Below are 19,726 nucleotides of genomic sequence, written 5' to 3'. Positions count from 1 at the left end.
TTATGAAAGAGTCCTCTCACAATTCAGAATGGACCCCAAGCTCATCCCTGGGAAAAACTTCCTGAATCCGCGCCTGTCGCCATTCATATATAGCCGTCAAGTTTGTTGGATCATTTAAGTATATAGGGCTTTATTTATCCCACGTTTCCAACAATCTTTGATGCTCTGGCATACCCAAGAAACTATTAAACATATTCTGCATGTCAGTCTTAACCGTTACGATTTCCAATTTCTTGTAGTTATCATATAAATATAAATATCATGAAATAAATAGCTGCTAAAATGAATGCATGACTCATATTTTGTGCAACATCTTCATAATTTACTCAGTCTAGTGAAATAATTTAACAACCCCCCTCCCCCAATGTAAACGTTTATAACTTATCATGCTTATAGGTTCTCTAGATATTGATGGCATTAGTCAGGCAAGCTTTTTGAAAAGCTGTTACTTATGTGAGCCAAAGTTCTGCAGTTAGTGCTCCATGTGAGCTAAAGTTCTACAGTTAGTGGTTCATGTGAGCTTAAGTTCTACAGTTAGTGGTTCATGTGAGCTAAAGTTCTACAGTTAGTGGTTCATGTGAGCTAAAGTTCTACAGCTAGTGGTTCATGTGAGCTTAAGCTGAACAACTCGTAAATAGCCATAGTCCACCATATTTCCTGTTCTCCTGTGGCGATGAAATATTCAAATTTTTCGTATTTTTCCAAAACAGGACATAAGTATCATGAAAAATACAGTTCAATACATTATTTACAAACAGAAAATGCAAATGAAAACAAGGAATAAATGCAAAAAACCTAAGACCACGAAAGGAGTACTACATGTCGGCTGCCACGAGTTTCGAGTGTGCAATCGGGTGTAACGAAATAGAACGGTTTATATACTCGTCTGACGGTGCCTATTTATGAGAAGTGTTCACCTTTAAGTTATACAGCTGGTGTTAAATATGAGCTTAAGTTCTACAGCTAGTGGTTTTTGGGGGCTATGATTATAAAGCATGTGGTTCCTGTGAACATTCGCTTTTACAGGTGGTTCATGTGATGTAGTTATACAGGTACTGGTTCACATGAACTGCAGTTCTAAATCTTGTGGCTCATGCAAGTTACGCTTATGCAGTAAGCGGTTTTTGTTAACTGTATTTCTGAGGCATAGGCTTCAGAACAAGGGGGCTAAGGGGGGCTTAGCCCCCTCACCTTTTTTGCAGAGATAAACATAACATAGACATTGCACATTTGGACTTAGGTTTAGTCCACCCCCCCCCCCCCCCACACACACACACATATACAAACACTTTCAACAAGCACGTAGCAGATTAGATCCAAAAAGTGTAAGTGGTGGTGTTTTGAAAAAAGTTTAGTACTGAAAGAATTTTGCACTCCCCTCCCCCCTTTGGAAAAAAGGTACATTTTCTTTTTTTGCTTGTCAAGTTTTTTTTTGTAGCCTGGAAGTTTTACACTCTTACACTTAGCCCCCCCCCCACTTCCAATGTTAGTGTAAGGCTGGTGGTTCATATGAACTTTCAGTTCTACAGCAAAGGGATCATCTTCAGCATTTATTTGTTTGATTTTGCTTCATGCAATATCTAATTTTTTTTTATAAAACTTTCAAAAATACAAAAAATATCTTTTTTTGTGAGCAGTGTCCTCCCTTTAATACAGATACCCTTATATTACCCTCACTGGTAACATCATCATTAATATATTCATCTCTTACATACACTGTCTTGATATTCTTGGAATGAGCCGTACTTCAGTCAATTATGAGTTATCACAGTTTTAATTGTCTTCAGCAATGTTTTACAACTGCCATACACAAATAATTCACAAAATACAAACCTATCTAGTACAAACTGTACAATCATGTAGGAATAACTGCCACAGAATGTTCTTGAGTGTCTTTTGCAGCCTGTTTCTTACTTGGTTTGTTCACAATCATAAGCACAATAAGTAAAGGTATGTGTATTAAACTAAAACGAAAAAGTTTCCGAGACGAATTGCTGTCTCCTTGCTGGTAGAACTTCCATCCGAGATATGTAAAGTACAGATTGAGAGGTAGAGACATGACAGGAAACAGAGGGGTGGTTAGATCCACCACTGGGGCCAGGAAACATAGTCCCGTTATTCCTGCTGTGTGACGCAGAGCAACACGTTTACAAAGATTAGGATCCACCACTGACATCATTCTGTACCCTGCCCTGGAGTAATCTGGTCTCAGATTCCAACTTAGAGCATTAAAATGGGGAAACTGCCAGCAAAACATAATAGCTGCCATGACCCATGCACCTACAAAACAAGGGAATGTTCAATGCTTTTCACTTTCTTTAACACAGAGAATTTAAAAGACATAACTATAGAAGTAATATGTGTAATTGTATCTCAAAATTAAAACTGTTTATAAAATGATTTAAAATTATTCAAAACAAGTCTGTTCATATTAGTTTTCCAGTTAGATAAACAAATAGTGCGAGAAACAAGAAATATAAAACTTATAAATATCAAAGGTTTATAACATGAAAGCAGAATTTTTAGCAGAATTTTTAACAAGGATTTCATTTTGGCAGTATTAGCAAGGGTGTTGAGATCAATAAAATTGAAAATTGCTAAAAATGATTGAGATTTATTTGTAAAAGCTTCTTAATTGAGCATTTTAAAATCGTTAAAATTACATCTCATTAAAAATAATATATAATTTTTAAGGTCAAATCACTAAATTTGCATCTCGCTAAAACTTCCACTTATATTGTATGAAGTTGATTGTAAGCTGTAGGGGAGGAGATTTTACAATCTTATTCCAATGTGCCCATGCAGACTGCCCATTCCATCAGAGGATTGACAGCTTTAGAGGAGGTGATTACACTTACCTGGGTCCAGTGTACCTGTGCAGGCTGCCCAGCCCATCAGAGAACGGACAGCTTTAGGGGAGGTGATTACACTTACCTGGGTCCAGTGTGCCCGTGCAGGCTGCCCATCCCATCAGAGGAGGAACAGCTCCCACCACAGAGCCCACCCAGGTGTTGACAATACTGAGTCTCTTCATGGGAGTATACACCAGAGTGTAGAGACCAAGGTTGAATGCCCCTAGAGCAGCTGTGAGGGGATTAGCTCCCAGGGCCAGAATCACTAGTCCAACACTGCCAGACACGGCAGCAAATGTCACAGCATGCAAAGGGCTGGAAAACAGAAAACAGTCTTACAATTATAGCCATCGTTCTACCAAACCCATAAAAGATAAATGTCACTGAATGAATCTACCTGGCAAATCTCAACCTAATTTTTCATGTAAGTGTGCATCCCTAAATCTATAATGTTTACAGTGAAATTTCTGCTCCCTTATTATCTTTGCCCCTTTCACCCTACTCACAGTTTGGCAAATTGAGCAAGTGGAAGGAACAAAGTTTAATTTTTTAAACAGAATGGTGACTGGGCAAATTTAAAATGGGGTTAAATTGTGTGCAACTGTGAAAGAGTGAAAATAACACTAGGTGAAAATTACCTATCTCTCTCTCTCTGCATTGATCAATTGATCTCCATGCAAAAGATTTTAAAAAAAAAACAGAAATGCTATTTCACCTTAGATATCCTCTAACAAGCACTCTATTTTTGGTCCTGTTCATCTGGGAATCAAATGGCACTTCAAAAAACTAAAAAATAAAATCATTTTCGTAAAAAAAATGATTATGATTCCAAATTAATTAAAGTTTAATTTACTCAGGTGAGCTTAAAAAAAATTGTGTGTGTGTACCAAATTTTTTTGTATTACAGTATATGCTTAATTTTAAAGTTTTGCCTTTTAATCAATAGAATTTTATTCCATTTTATGCTAAATTTCGCCAACAGTCTGAATGAAAAACATACACTTGGATCTACATTCAATGCTATAAATATAACACTGACCTGATTAATGGCATTTGCTGAGGCAGATGTCAGCCCCGTACCTAGGGTCACCATTGTAAAACCAACGGGATCAAATACTGCGGGAGCCATAGCATAACCTGCCATAGCCGTCAGCACAACTAGACCTGTTCAAAAGATAAAACATTCTTACTGCATGCCACATGCACTTACATATTAAATAAATATCCCTAGGCAATAAATTACTTTAAACAGTAAAACTAAAATGAATGCTTGTTGGTACCTGTTAACCTGATCTTTGATAGCCTGAAGTAGTACTGAATCAGTTTATTGTAGTCTGTTCTCATTTCTTGCCATATACACTCTGTAATAGATTCTGGATTATGGGCTGGACTTCGATCTCTCCTGTCTTTTTCCAACATATCTTTGAGCTTTGCAAAGTCTTTAGGATTTACATCAACAGTCAATGTGTCTTCTGACTTTGGAAAAGACACAGTAAATCTGTTGCTAATTTCGTCTAACATCACAAGTGTCTGTGATTTTTTTATGAATAGTGTTAGGGGCACAGGTCGGAATTTTCCTTGTGGAAATTTGTCTTTGCCATTGGCAGAAGATGCATATCTAATTCTTGTCTCCTGGTGAGAAAACTTCATCTCCTCATCTTCCTCTGATGTTTTTAAGTTTGAGTCTGTGGAGACACATCTTGCATTTGTTGTCAGCCCATGCTTCATCAAGATGGTGTTTTTCTGTCACATAAAGCAAAATATTTTAAAGATGATAGTTCTTTCTCTTTGTCAGAACAGGATACGAAATGCACTCTATAAATTTTGAACCGTAACGGTATAAAGTGGACTTCCGTGATACAGGAAAATAATAAATGCCTATTTAAAAATTTTTTTCACATCACTTCATTTTTATTTCATCATTATTTTGAATTTCATTTTCAAATCAAAATTTAAAAGGATTTGCGTATTAAAACAAACTCAATGATGTTACACATGAATATTACGGCTGATAGTCGTGCGCATGTCGTAGTTTGGATTGTTTCCAGTTGAATGCATCTTTACCACAATTTTCAAGTTAAATTGAATTTAATTTGTATATCATTCATTGTAATTCAGCTACTTTTTTTACAAAATGTTAAATTTATGTTAGATTTCGACATAAATAAACGATTGTACATTTACGCAGAATCGAGCAGATTTATCAACAAGAGGCCCATGGGCCACATCGCTCACCTGAGAAGCTTTGAACATTCCGTTCTTTACCAGATTTCCCCCTTGTTATACATGTTGTGACCCCACCCTACCCAACTGATGATAATTTAAACAATTTGAAATCTACACTACCATAGGATGCTTTGATTCAACATAGTAAGACTTTGATTCCCCATTGTGGCCCCACCCTACCCCCAGGGGTGACATGATTAGAATAATTTAGAATCTATACTATCCCAAGATTCTTCCACATAAGTTTCTGCTTTTCTGGCCCAGTGGTTCTTGCAAAGAAGATTTTTCCTATATATATCTATGTAAAAATTTGATTCCCCATTGTGGCCCCGCCAAACCCCCCGGGATCATGATTTTTACAATTTAGAATCTACACTACCCCTGGATGCTTCCACATAAGTTTCAGCTTTTCTGGCTCAGTGGTTCTTGAGAAAAAGATTTTCAAAGATTTTTCCTATATATTGCTATGTAAAACTTTGATCCCCCATTATGGCCCTGCCCAACCCCTGGGGGTCATGACTTTAACAATTTGGAATCTACACTACCCTGGGATGCTTCCACATAAGTTTCTGCTTTTCTGGCCCAGTGGTTCTTGAGAAGAAGATTTTTAAAGATTTTTCCTATATATTTCTATGTAAAACTTTGATTCCCCAATGTGGCCCTGCCCAACCCCTGGGGGTCATGACTTTAACAATTTAGAATCTACGCTATCCCAGGATGCTTCCACATAAGTTTCAGCTTTTCTGGCCCAGTGGTTCTTGAGAAGAAGATTTTTAAAGATTTTTCCTATATATTTCTATGTAAAAGTTTGATTCCCCATTGTGGCCCTGCCCTATCCCCGGGGGTCATGATTTTAACAATTTAAAATCTACACTAACGCAAAATGCTTTCACATAAATTTCAGCTTTTCTGGCCCAATGGTTCTTGAGAAGAAGATTTTTAAAAATTTTTCCTATATATTTCTATGTAAAAGTTTGATTCCCCATTGTGGCCCCGCCCTATCCCCGGGGGTCATGATTTTAACAATTTAGAATCTGCACTACCTAAGGATGCTTTCACATAAGTTTCAGCTTTTCTGGCCCAGTGATTCTTGAGAAGAAGATTTTTAAAGATTTTTCCTATATATTTCAATGTAAAAGTTTGATTCCCCATTGTGGCCCCGCCCTATCCATGGGGGTCATGATTTTTACAATTTAGAATCTACACTACCCCAGGATGCTTCCACATAAGTTTCAGCTTTTCTGGCCCAGTGGTTCTTCTCTCAGCTTTTCTGGCCCAGTGGTTCTTGAGAAGAAGATTTTTTAATGACCCCACCCTATTTTTGTCTTTTCTTGATTATCTCTCCTTGTGAGGGGACTTGGCCCTCCATTTTCACAATTTAAATTCCCCTTCATATAAGGATGCTTTGTACCAAGTTTGGTCAAAATTGGCCCAGTAGTTCTTGAGAAGAAGTCAAAAATATGAAAAGTTTACAGACGGACAGACAGACGGACGGACGAAGGACAAAATGTGATCAGAAAAGCTCACTTGAGCCTTCGGCTCAGGTGAGCTAATGATACAGTATTACCCAAGCTGAACAGGTTAACCAGCTGAACATTAAACAATTAACGTCTCAGAGACACCTGGCTTGGGGTTTCTCTAAAAACGCATTTCTACAGAAACAGTGTGTAGTCAAAACATGGGTGTGAAAGGTGTGAATTTTATGTTAAAAGTGTGAATTTCTGACAACATCGAGATACACGGAGTCGTCCGTGCGTGACGAGCGACCAGCTGACAAACAATTATGCTAAGTAAAGCAGAAAATTCCCCCGTTGTCAATATATACCAGGTAAATTTTGCTCTTAGGACTGTGAATATACGTTGAGATAAGCTGGGTAGTCAACATTACAGAGGTCGACATATCAGAGTTTTTGCAAATCATTTATATAGTAAATAATGCCAGGCCCGCGGACGAACATCGACATATCCCAGGTTGTGGACATATCCGATGTCGAGATAAAGAAGTTTACCTGTATGTTAATTGTGGAAGGAATATGTAAATTCCCCAATGCCTCAATAAATGCGCTTTTGCTTTACTTTAATAAAATTTGGAATAGAATATAAAAAGTCCACCATTTGGTCAGTAAATGTTGTGTCCGATATGGGAGATTGTCACTCAAATGGGTGATAAATGACCAATGTGCCCAACCTGTTGGTTGTGAATAATTCAAATGAGTTCAATATTGAAAATTATCAGTGTGTAATGGTTTGGGCTGTGGATAACAGCCTGCATAGCTCAGTTGGTAGAAAACCTGACTCGAGATGCAGGGATCCCGGGTTCGATTCCGGGTCCAGCCACATATTTTCCCCTTCCATGTTACAATAATCCCTGTTGAGATTCTGCTAGGCTAGATATTTGGACTGACGCCATCGCAGAATCTCTGGACAACAATTAATAATTCACGTCTGGAAATTAGGCCCCAACTTCGGCTGACTGTCTGTTTTTTACCCTATGTGATTTCAATAGCCACAGTAGACTTGGTTCAGAAGCACATAGTGTAAAAACAGACTATAGGAACTCTTTTATTCGAGGAGGTAAACAATTTTGTCACGGGAGCCATATCTTAAATGCAGATTTCAGTGAATATTTTTATGTTGGGATTTACATGCCTAAACGGTAAGCTATGTAGAAATAATAGTGACAGAGAGTCAAATAAACAACTAAATGACTTAACTGAAGCGAACGTCAGTGTGGTCTAGGTAAATAATGCTTGCAATAGTCGGCCGAAGTTGGGGCCTAATTTTCAGACATGAATTATTAATTGTTGTCCAGAGATTCTGCGATGGCGTCAGTCCAAATATCTAGCCTAGCAGAATCTCAACAGGGATTAATGTTACAACTGTAACAAAGTGCAATTTTCTGTGAATACTTTAAAAAAATTGCTAATTTAAGAAATAAAATTGATTAATTAGCTAAATAAAGCTACTCATGGTATGTAAATAAAGCTACGTAGATAATTGAAGCTGCGTAGCAAAAGCTAGTGGTTGTACCAGTCCTTTTATCAAGTTATAAAACACCTAATGCGTTGTTTAGAAACATGCAAAATGATAATTTAAAATTACGTCGTTTTCTTACCAAGTTATTATGTTCTGGGATTCGCCACGCCCACAGACGATAGCATTGTCTGTACATGGCTAGAAATTTGCATTTTTCTTACAAAAGTGAAAAAGAAGAAAACATGTTTGTCCATTCTGACATTGATCAATGTCATTCATCAACATTTGTTATCCCTCAGAATAAAACTTTCTTAAACACTTTAAAGACCCTGAACAAAAAAAAAACAAGTCAGTTTGTACAGAAAATTCTATGATTTATTTGTATTATTAAACTTTCAATCTAATGTTTGTGAAAAAAAGTACTGAATAACTGATAACAACAAACTGTAATCATAAAAAAGAAACAGTTTTAACACCTCTCCCAATTATATCAATGTACAACTTAATAATTTACTTTCATTTTCACTTTGTCTTACAATGAAGAAAAAGAGAGTTGCACATTTGTTGTCCTATCAATTCAGAGAAACATTTTATAAATTTTCTTCTCTATCAAGAGTGAGAAATTTTTATAAAAGAAATATATATATAAGTAAATATAATGAATCAAGTTTTGATGAACTTCAAAATTGTTTACACTATGTTTTGTTTAGCACTGACCTTTTTCAATAGAGAATACATTTCTGTGACTTTGGAAATGTAAATTGTACCAATATTTGCAGAACTGTAATAATAAACTAACATGACTTAGATTGTTGCCTTCCGTATATGAACTTTAAAGCTTTTGTTTGAATTTCTGTCAGCTTGCTCATCAATGCATTACAACAAAAGATGTGAATAAAGAAATGTGCAGATACCATGTGAAAATTTTGAAGAAGATAGCAATGAAGAATGTGATAAGGCTGTATGTACCAAGTTTTTTCAATCATCAAGAAGTAATAATACTTAATTTAAGTGAAAAATATGCTGAATATAGTGTAATAAAAGAAATTGACACCATACAGCTAATGTTTTATACAAAACAATTTCCTCTTTGTCAGTTTGGTATTAAATGATAACCATCATCCAATGAGTAACTCTTTAATTAACATTGAAGAAATATGGAAATAATATTACATTGAAAATGAAATTTAATCTTTGCTAGTTTTGGTAAAACATTCAACATGTTTATCACAACTGTACTTCAGTCAGCATGTTTATGCACATTTTAAGAAGTCATTTTTTTAATCAAAACTTGTCTAATAATATATTAAATTAATAAAAATTCAAATTAGGCACTCTTGTTTTGAATTTGAAAAAAGTTACTTAAAATTTCCGGCCAAAATCATGAAATTTTTTATGTTTCATCTTTTTTATTCATCTGTTTTCATAAATTTATCTTCTAGTACACATTTACATTGTATTCCATAAGAAAAATCCAAAAAATAACAAAAAAAAAGTTTTATTTAAAAATCTCTTATATTTTCAAGGCTTTTTTTTTAATTTTTCATATTTTCTAAATATGTCCAGGAAAAGTTTTCCTGTCCACATGCAGTGTGATTCTGATATATATATTTTACATGCCAGGAAAAGTTTTCTTGGCACTTAAAAAATCAAATTGTTAAAAAGCCTGGAAAACGTCAGAGATTGCGGACTAAAGGTAGAGCTCTAGGCCTGCTTCTCTCATGTAAAGAACAAGGTTCACTTAGGACCCTTTTATGACTCTGTGTCAGAAATTCTGAAGAATCAAAACTGCCCAGTTTTTAATTCAAAATACATTCACATGGACCTTTGATGACTGCATGTCTATTAAAAACGATTTTATTTTCTACCTAGTGCCAGTCGACATATGACATCATGAATTGTGTCTTTATCCTCAAATCCTAAATTAAAAAAAAAAAAAAAAAAGAGTACAAAAAAAACTCTATATTTCTGTTTCAATTTTTTTCCAAAGACCAAAACTTCTGTTCCAAAATATTCAGTTATATAACAAAGGAATTGTTTCAGAAGATTATCCATGTTTTATTTTTCTTTGCTAAAGGTACTCAGATGCACCTATTTTCTTCAAATTCAAGAACATTGCAAATTTCAGAAAGTCTCTTTGGTATTAGACTATTTACGGTTAAAGTTAATCTAGCTCTCTTTGTCTCCTATAAAATTACCTATTTCAACTAACCTTCTAATGACTATTCAGAACAAACATTTACTTTTTTAACACTATTTTCTTTCAACAGCCACACAAATATAAAGAGGAAAATTTGCAAGAAATGTGACATGTTGCTGCATGCTGGAATTACAGCAAAAGTTAAACTACCAGTAAGTATAGCATGCTAGAATCTAACAAAAGTTAAACTACCAGTAAGTATAGCATGGGAGAATATTACAATAGTTTAACTCTACAGTAAGTATAAGGGGGTATATGAAAATTTCTGAGGACTCTGGGTAAAATATTCAACCATTTAAGAAAGTCAATGAGATCAGTATCATTGAAATTTAAAAAGATCAGGAAAATTTACACATTTTGTGATGTCACTGTAATTTAAAGCTTGTAAACAACTCCATAATTGATCTCAGAATATATTCTATATGTTTAGCAAACTGACGAAAAATGATGTAACAACAGACATAACCTCACAAAGTCAGGGGTCCTAGTTTATAGACATAACCTCACAAAGTCAAGGGTCCTAGTTTACAGACATAACCTCACAGAGTCAGGGGTCCTAGTTTACAGACATAACCTCACAAAGTCAGGGGTGACCATAAAATTGATGTGACAAGAGACATAACCTCAGAATGTCAGGGGTCCTAGGTGAATTTAATTCCTATGGACCCGACAAATTTCATTCCATATCTTGTGGGCTGACTGCAGCCATGTCTTTTGCGAAAATTACAATTCTTGATTTTTTTTTTATCGCTCAACCAATTGGATTAAGCCTTCCAGTAATAAACAATGCATAACACATGCTTTTTGGTGTCAATACTGATTCCTTTCTGTTTACATTATATCTGTCTATTTCAATATGATTGATGCTTCTCAATGAGAGAAGCAAGCCCAAAGATGTCAAATGAAATTTGTCAGGCAGGGGTCCATTGGCAGTGAGTTGACACAGGACCCCAGGCATTGTGAGGATGGGGACACAATTTCAGCAACACAAAAATTGAAATTTTCAGTCTCAAAATCTGCTTACCTATTACTTGGACCCTGTCAAACAGAAACTATTGCAAATTGGAATAATGTTAACATTATCTACTAATTGACCGAAGTCTATCATATGGAAATAATAGAAATTTCTGTGAAATTCTTTCAAAATGCTACTCAGTTTTGGTGGTACTAGCAAACAAGTAGTGAGATCTTTTCTGTGTATCATTTTTAACAAGTTCATTTTTTAAAGCTCAAGAATATGTAAACCATCATTAGCAAAGTAATGAAAGTATGGGTTTTCATTACTGTACATGTATTTCCAAAAGTAGTGGATGAAAACCCCATATAGATGGTATGATCTGTTTTACATACTTGGGTAAATCTTTGCCTTAATTTTATAATTTTTTCAGGCGTACCCCTGAACAATCATCAGTTGGACTAAATGTCATGCATAACATATATGTACTTGTTAGATGGAAAGGTGACCAAGCGCAGGGCCATTTAACTTGTAGTTAGCATTCAAAAACATCCTTATACATCAGCAGCTAGGAATAATTATGTTTGTTTTATGTATATAATATTTAATACATATTATATATTCATGTATATACCGGTATTTTATCCTGCTGAGCCTTGATGTTAATTAGCAGGAGTTGATATGTTTTAATATTAATAATACTTCTTTGCATTGCTACTAACTGTGTCCATGTTGTAGAGAAGCCAAACAGAGCAGTCACAGTGCAGTGTATCCAGTGTAAAAGTGTAAAGAAATTTCCATGTAATGACCCAAATTATAAGATATGGATAGAGAAATACGAAAACTCTGAAGAAATGAACACAAAGTCATAAAACTACCATTGAAGAAGTAGCTGAGAATTAATGGAAAGTGCTTCTCCTTGTAAGGCCACTAATAATGAGACATTGGGAAGCATAATCTGTGTGGACTGAAGAGAGAAGCAGAAAATTTAGTAGGCTTTTCAGTCTGTCACTTTAAGATTAATGAAAACCTTTGTCTGCAACTGCTGTTTGTTTGAAGTTAAGGTCAAGCCTATTTGCATTCATTCAAGGCTGATTTTATATAACACAAAAAAAAAATACATTAAAATGTATGAAATCAGAAATTTATTTGTACAAAGATGTATGTTAAAAAAATATCAACAGCATTGAGTTTACTCCTGATAAAAAAATTAAATAAATTATACCCATACAATGTAATGTATTTAATATTCCTTTCGTTCTATTATTTGATTACGGTAGTAATTATAAAAAACAATGTACATGTACAAAAATGTACTGGTTTTTATCTCTCACAACATTGATGCCTTCCAGTTATAAAAATGCATAACACATGCTTTTTGGCCAATGTACATTATATTTTTTCAAATGATTGATGTTTCTATTAAAATTAACATCAATGGTATTGAGTTGCATTCCTTTTAATTTAAACAATTGAATGAATCATACATATACAATGTAATGCATTCGTTCCATTCCAATATTTAGTAAATTAATTATAAAAATCGTATTTGTGAAATATTCATGACCCCCTACTGCAGCTTAAAGCCAAGGTAAAGGATTGTTTTTCAGATGGAGGTCAAGGTTAAGAATTTCAAAATGTTAGTATTATAGAATGTTAGTCCTTAAAAGCCCTAACACCAACCAATCAGAAAATAAGGACATGGTTAATGTTTTCGTAAGTAGTTCACTGGGCTGTCAAAAATATTGGTACCAAAGAAAAGGTCAGGACTCTCACAGGGAGTACTTTTCATATAAGCAAAATATAAAAGCCCTAGCTCCAAACATTCAAAACATATATGCAAGTGAGTTAAGGCGAAATAAAGGCGTTTCTATGCAAATTAGTTTGTAAAAAATGCATAAGTTGTCTACTTTATACACAGAAAAAGTTCTAATAGATTTTCCTATTCATACTTAGTACCCACAGCATGTTAAAGCTAGTACACATTATGACCAGTGTATAATGACGTTTCATTAATGACCTGAATTATAAGATATGGTAATACATTTTGAAATACACAAAGTCATAAAAACAACGTAGGCTGAGAATTAATGGATATCCTATCTAATTTAAAATAACTAATAATGCATTATATTGTGGACTGGAGAGAAGCGAGTTTCTTTAGTCTAAAAATTATTATTATTGATTTTATCGCACAAATCCAATCATGAAAATGTATGAAATCAGAAATTTATTTGTACAAAGATGTATGTTAAAAATAATATTAACAGCATTGAGTTTACTCCTGATAAATAAATGAAATGAATTATACCCGTTCAATGTAATGTATTCAATATTCCCACTGTTCCAATATTTGATTACAGTAGTAATTATAAAAACAATGTACATGTCTGTACTGGTATTTGTACAACACTGATGCCCCCATATGGAAGTGCAAGGCCATTAGGCCAATGTAAAAGTTTTTCAAATGAAAGAGTATATTAAAATTAACATCAATGGTATTGAGTTGCATTCCTTTTAATTTAAACAGTTGAATGAATCATACATATACAATGTAATGCATTCGTTCTATTCCAATATTTCGTAAATTAACTTAAAAATATTGATGACCCCCTATTGCAGTTTAAGGTCAAGGTAAAGGTTTTTTTTTTCAATTGGAGGTCAAGGTTAAAAATTTTAAAATGTTAGTATTATAGAATGTTAGTACTGGGATATCCTAAATCGTGGGTAGCCCTAACACCAATGTATCAGAAAACAAGGACATGGTTAATGTTTTCTGTGCAGTAGGATGTAAAAATTTTGGTTGTAAAAGATTTTTTGCAAGTAAACTTTTAATATAAGCAAAATATAAAAGCTCTAGCTCCAAACATTCAAAACATATATTTTTTCCATGAACTCTACTTCATTTCTATTTTGTGAGGGCATGGTCATTTACCTTTTGCGGGAACAAGATTACATGTACCTTTGATTTTTAGTTCTTAACAGTTCAGTACAGATATTTAAATTATTAAAACTTGTTAATTACGCAATGAATTAAAGATTGGCATTAAATTGTCATGTGATATCAGGAAATACATCAGCTCCAAAACTGCTCAAAAGCCTTTGTTTTAAAGCATCATTCACCTTGATGATCACAATCAAAATTCTGACACAAATTGCTGGGAGGAAAGTTCAACATTTGTTCTGGAAGACTTGCTTTTTAACCCTGCTTCCCTAAAAAGAAAACAAAAAAATAAAACCAATGAATGATTTGTGTATCTTGTAAAGAGATCTACATTCCAGATGTATTGACATGCACTTTATTTTCAATATGAATATATATTTTTAAATAAGATTTACCTTCAAATGCTTGAAATTTGAGGGAAGCACTGAATATTCAGTATCTATTCATTCCTTTCTTTGGGCCATCTCCAAGAAACTCATGTCCAAGTCCATTCCCACATTTGGAACATGATATCTAAAATCAAAACATGATTTAGCTTACAACAAAGAATTTAAACTGCTGGAAATGCAAACTTTGATCAACATGTTGTTCTGCTTTATATGTTTTCATTAATAGTGTGAAAACACTCACTGTATATAAAAGGGAAATTTCTGCAGTTGGAAAATTTTGCAATTTAACTTTCACAAGGTAGGAAAGTACTATTAATTTATGCAGTTTTGACTGTGTTTAGGTGAATTATTTTGATAAGAAACGTTTACCTTTCAACTGTCCCAAACAGACCTATATAGTTTGAATTTTTGGTTAAAATTTTTAAAAAAATATTTCCATTCTGAAGTCCATAATGAGGGTCATACAAAAAAGTCTTGTAAAGTACATATACACTTGCCGAGAAAATGTCAAGAAGACATTATCATTATGTATGTAAAAAATATTTTTTGGGTGTCCCTGTGTTAGGTCAACATGGACGTAAGAATGCATTTCTTTCGACTGATATCCCCAAAACTGTTAGATGATTTACCAAAGTTAGAAAATGGAGAAATTTCCCAAACAGTGCAAAAAAAATCTTGCACCGTAGATAGCATATGCATATTTTTTGCATTACAGACTAAGGCCGGAATTAAAAATATCTTTGTTTCCCCTAACCCGACCCCAAATTCTCAAGTTGGGTCGGTAGGTAGGTAAACAATTTTCTTTTTCTGACAGCAGCTTTGAAAATATATTCTAAAATTTAATGGAAATTTACCGTTCTAAATAAGAAAAGTACGAAAGAAAGCGATTTGTGAACAAAATGCTAAGTACATATGTATCATACATAGGCCGTTTAAAAGCAAATTCATGATAAACTGTTATTCAGTTGAACTTGTGAAATATCTCAAGCCAGAGTACATTTCTATAAATCGAATAAAAAAGACAATATTCTCAAATACGCAAAGATCGAACATCCGAGTATATTTGTTCAAACCTTCCATCAGCCTCCAGTGCTTATAGACAATAAATTAGCTTTTTTGAGGGGCATGAGATTTACAGTGGTTCTAGAGCATTTTGCTTTGGATTAAGAAGTATGTGGCTAATTTGAAGTCGCAGGTTCAAATCCCAAAAGAGGAACGTTTAAAACGGTCCCTCAAAAGGGACTATAAAAACTTATGTCCTGTGTCGCAGAAAATGTTGGCTCAAAAAAGTGCTGAGTACGTCTGGAGCAATAGAAAAATGTTCAAATGTCGTCCCAACAAATCTCGAAGGAATTTAAAGCAAAGAAACAACCAATATTCAATGGCCTAATTAAAGAAAAATACACTGGACGTCTCAGGAGGTTGAATCATGATTTCAAAATTATTTGGAAAGAGTATGTAAACAATAATTAATTAAACCAAGCGCAATCTACAATTGGTAAATATGCTATATTCAATGTCATAGTCACGAAGTTTAACCCATAAATAAAGGCATGAAGAAAGGACATCTACTACTGTTTATCAGGAAAAATATGCAGATAAATTTACAACAACTCCTAATATAAAGTTCCATAATGGCATATAGTAAACATAGGAACATAGCTAAACCCATTATTCGGTCAAACCTCAAATTAAATAAAATTCAGTGAAATCGAATGATGTGTTCACTAGGTGGGCCCCTCACCATTGTTTTATGAAGACCTAATTCTCTGTAATCACATCTGGTCGCCATTTTAACAAGTGCTTGAAAATCACAGTAGAACAATGTCAGCCGTTCTGATAAAAACTGATTTTCATGAAATTATATTTTATGAAACTTGGTTAACAATAAAAAAAATATTTGAATCATCTTATTTAAAAAATCTTTCCAGTCGGCGTGATTTAATTGGGTCGGTCGCGTTAGGGGAAACAAAGGTATTTTTTATTTTGGCCCAATATATATATATAAAACCATACAGTTCTGCAGCTAGAATAGGATTAAATTAAGAAATGAATTTAATTTTTGAAGATTCATGAGGTTATGAACTAGGACGCTTCATGACGTCATATTTCATGAAGCGCTAACGCGCTTCATGAAATACACCGTCGTGAAGCGTTGTAGTTCTGAATCATATACCTCAAGAATCTTCAAAAATTAAATTCATTTCTTATATTTTATGATTCTTAAAGGGGAAAACATACCATACAAGAAATAATACCCAAAGTAATGAACATAAAGGCATAAAATGATAAATCCAAATTATTACAATGCTTGGATCTGTAGCTCTCTGTCTGAATTTTCTCAAACAGAGAGCTACAGTTCTGCAGCTATTAAAGACGTACAACACACTGGGGGAGATAACTCTTGCGATTTCAATTGAACGTTTGACGTGACGTCAAATTTAACGTCAAAAATAAAGCGTCAAAACGACGAGTAAAACGATCCCGATGTATATCAATCATGAAAGAAAATTGGGATATGGGGCTTTAAGCTGTGATTGTGCGTACCATACTCAATCAATAAATACTAGTATTTCTTTAATTAACCCAATTAAACTCCGTAAAAAGCAAGGCATAAAATACCATCCCTTAATGTTTATTTCATTTCATTTCATATACAATAAATTGTATTTTTTATCAAAGCGCAGCATTTTTTTTTATTCTGAAAACTTTATTTTACATTGCCGAAATTCTCATTATGTACAATTGGCTATATAACATTCCGATTAATGATCTTCATTACAATTTGTGCATACACGATATAAATGCATGTATTGTTTTTCTTCTTTAATTAAATAAAACAACAATAAATAAACAAAAAACTTTTTACAATGCGAAATCGATATTGTTCTCAGACTCTTACTGATCAAAGAGGAACAACTCTGAAAATGTAGGAGATGTTTATTTTCCTCCCTTTATTCACGGTTTTCCACAGAATCAGATGTACATTTACAGCAAGACCTGATAAATTCGAGAATTGAGTACTATAGACCTCATATACACAATGTAAGTATAGAATTGAAAAGAATTGTTCACTTGTACTGAAATTATCTGCATTTATGAATATCCTATTGCAGCAAGTCGTAACTTTGACTTTCTGTCAACAATGTCGGTTCGCATTTCCTCGAATCAAAACAAAATGTATCCTATAAGATTTTTAAAAATATCAATGTGCGATTTGATATAAATTGAAATAGATGAAGAGTTTAATGTTTGATATTTTGAAGTTAATGTGGACGAATGCGGAATTTTCAATTTAACTTTAGAAGCGACGACATTGAAAGAATGCGTACAATATCATGAGGGGTGTTTGTACATCTAATGTAAATGTCGATGTATACCCACGGCCACATAATGTCTCGTTTGAAATAATGACATGAAAGAAACTACAATTATTCCATTTATATCACAGGAGAGTTGAACATACACCATTTTTCATGTTTTTAATGAATAAAATTAAAGAAATAAAATTAAAAAGAAACATATTCACGTTCAACAAAACGAATTCGTATCCAGGTTTCATGTGATATGGAATGCATAATGCATACCTATATGGACTAAACACTAAAATCTTTCAGTAATATTTTCCTGATACATATAAAAAGAGTAGTCAATATTTATTCTGCATTCATGAATTTAAAAACTAATGCATACCTCCGGGATTCTTGACGAAATACCAGTATATTTGCACTGTAAACGACGTTTCGTCAAACGCTAATGGTCTGCGACGCAAAAAAGGATGGGGTGGGGGTGATAGGGGTATTCAAATATTGCCTTAAAATCTACATTTAAATACGCTTTACATATGAGAACTTTTAAATTTGTAAGTTAATATATTTTTCAAGCAAAAGCAATATTCTAATTTAATTTTTTTAATGTGTATTTGTAGATTCATACAACAAAGTGATCGACCCCCGTCTGAAAGACGCGCGGGAACGTGATTTATTGAGAAAGGGGGAGGGGGTAATTTTCCGCTATTAAATCAAAACTGGTCGTACAAAAATTATACAAAAAATTATGAAGATTATTTTTACTACCAGCTACCTAAAGAAAGTTTCTTACCAAAAATTAAACGACAGGATTTTTCACAAAAAAAAATTTGAATTTGAAAAATACGCTATTTTTAAGGCTTAGAAAACTCATAGTTTTTCAGTTTAAGGTCTTTAAAAATTGTTTTGATGATATTTATATCAAAAAGATGACTATGTTTTTGTATTAAATGGTTAAAGGAATAAGCCAATGAAATTTGACATTTATATCTAACCTGGTTTTTTTGAAAATCAAGGTTTAAAAAGTTCATTGATTAAAAATTTTCTCTCCTTGTAAACAACTAAAGGGGGGTAACTTTCGGAAGTTCCTGTCCAAAAACCACTCGAACGATTTTGTCCAAAATATGCATATACATGCAGTAGATATAGTCATGAACTAAATATACAAAAATTACGAAAATTAAACGACAGGAATTTTTTGGGGTAGGTGTGTTGTACATCCTTAAGTGATATACCTCCACAAATTACAATGATTCCATAATTTTATTTCACTTTTAAAAAAGCATGATTAGAATTGTGTTCTATATTAAACACACCTTTATGGCTGTTGGGCTCTCGCTGACCCGAGACACTGAGTCCTCCCTGATCAGATGAGTAAAGGCCGGCCAGGGGGAAGAGTGCTCATATTTTGTCTGACTATGGAAGAGTTCATTTCCACAATTGGAACAAACATATATTCCTGAAAGTTAAATATTTCTTGTTTAATACTGTCTCAAACTCCTCTTTTAACAAGTATGTAATAGAGACCATTATCTTGAAATGATTTGTGATAAATGTTGAGAGATTCTACATGTTTTTTTCAAATGAAAAGGTAAAGATACATGTCTATCTGAAAATACATTCTATCTATAGACATGATAGATGTCAGATTCAAAGATTGAAGACTTACGTAACTTTGATTTTTTCAAGTTTATGAAGTCATGTTATATACATATATTATTTAATTTTAAATACCTAAGATTGAGTCTGAAATTTCTTGTACCTTTTTCAAAGTGATCTCGAAATTTTTCCCCAGAAAACCAACCACAGAATGACATCTTCCTGGCTCACTCAGTTGCTGGTCACTTGTTTTTGTGACTAATGTCACAGAATGTCG

At 33.6% G+C, this 19,726-nt stretch overlaps 3 protein-coding genes and 1 long non-coding RNA gene across 4 annotated transcripts; 1 reads left to right on the top strand and 3 right to left on the bottom strand.

Moving 5' to 3' along the window:
• Window positions 1-1,680: 1,680 nt before the first annotated feature.
• Window positions 1,681-8,335, bottom strand: LOC134271581 (protoheme IX farnesyltransferase, mitochondrial-like). The gene is made up of 6 exons (XM_062753786.1): window positions 8,194-8,335; window positions 4,133-4,595; window positions 3,892-4,016; window positions 3,568-3,638; window positions 2,935-3,167; window positions 1,681-2,280 (listed from the first exon to the last, which is right to left on the bottom strand). The coding sequence occupies exons 1-6, from the start codon at window positions 8,248-8,250 to the stop codon at window positions 1,856-1,858; spliced, it is 1,374 nt and encodes a 457-aa protein (XP_062609770.1). The 5' UTR covers window positions 8,251-8,335; the 3' UTR covers window positions 1,681-1,855.
• Window positions 8,336-8,890: 555 nt separating this feature from the next.
• LOC134271574 (uncharacterized) lies at window positions 8,891-12,185 on the top strand (the record flags this gene model as incomplete). Its single annotated transcript, XM_062753777.1, has 3 exons — window positions 8,891-9,015; window positions 10,325-10,410; window positions 11,948-12,185. Coding segments are annotated over 3 exons (345 nt in total), but the record flags the coding sequence as incomplete, so codon positions are not given.
• A 152-nt stretch (window positions 12,186-12,337) lies between these two features.
• On the bottom strand, window positions 12,338-13,911 carry LOC134271570 (uncharacterized). The gene is made up of 2 exons (XR_009993052.1): window positions 13,618-13,911; window positions 12,338-12,538 (listed from the first exon to the last, which is right to left on the bottom strand). It is a non-coding gene; the product is annotated as an uncharacterized LOC134271570 (long non-coding RNA).
• A 283-nt stretch (window positions 13,912-14,194) lies between these two features.
• LOC134271569 (methionine-R-sulfoxide reductase B1-like) lies at window positions 14,195-19,726 on the bottom strand. Its single transcript, XM_062753773.1, has 4 exons — window positions 19,613-19,726; window positions 19,167-19,309; window positions 14,549-14,666; window positions 14,195-14,422 (listed from the first exon to the last, which is right to left on the bottom strand). Exons 1-4 carry the CDS (start codon window positions 19,665-19,667, stop codon window positions 14,409-14,411), a joined length of 330 nt encoding a protein of 109 aa, XP_062609757.1. The 5' UTR covers window positions 19,668-19,726; the 3' UTR covers window positions 14,195-14,408.

Source organism: Saccostrea cucullata, unplaced genomic scaffold, assembly GCF_032062105.1.
Source record: "Saccostrea cucullata isolate Sc308-1 unplaced genomic scaffold, CSIRO_AGI_Scuc_v1 ctg187, whole genome shotgun sequence".
Classification (NCBI taxonomy): Eukaryota; Metazoa; Mollusca; class Bivalvia; order Ostreida; family Ostreidae; genus Saccostrea; species Saccostrea cuccullata.
The sequence above is the reverse complement of the archived record's forward strand: the minus strand, read 5'-3'. Positions and strand labels throughout refer to the sequence as shown.

Coding starts and splice junctions, on each gene's coding strand:
- LOC134271581 (XM_062753786.1), bottom strand. CDS start 8,250: ATGTACAGACAATGCTATCGTCTGTGGGCGTGGCGAATCCCAGAACAT. Junction 4,596..8,193: donor TCCCAGAACATAATAACTTG/GTAAGAAAACGA, acceptor TTTATGTGACAG/AAAAACACCATCTTGATGAA. Junction 2,281..2,934: donor CACGGGCACACTGGACCCAG/GTAAGTGTAATC, acceptor CTTGTTTTGTAG/GTGCATGGGTCATGGCAGCT.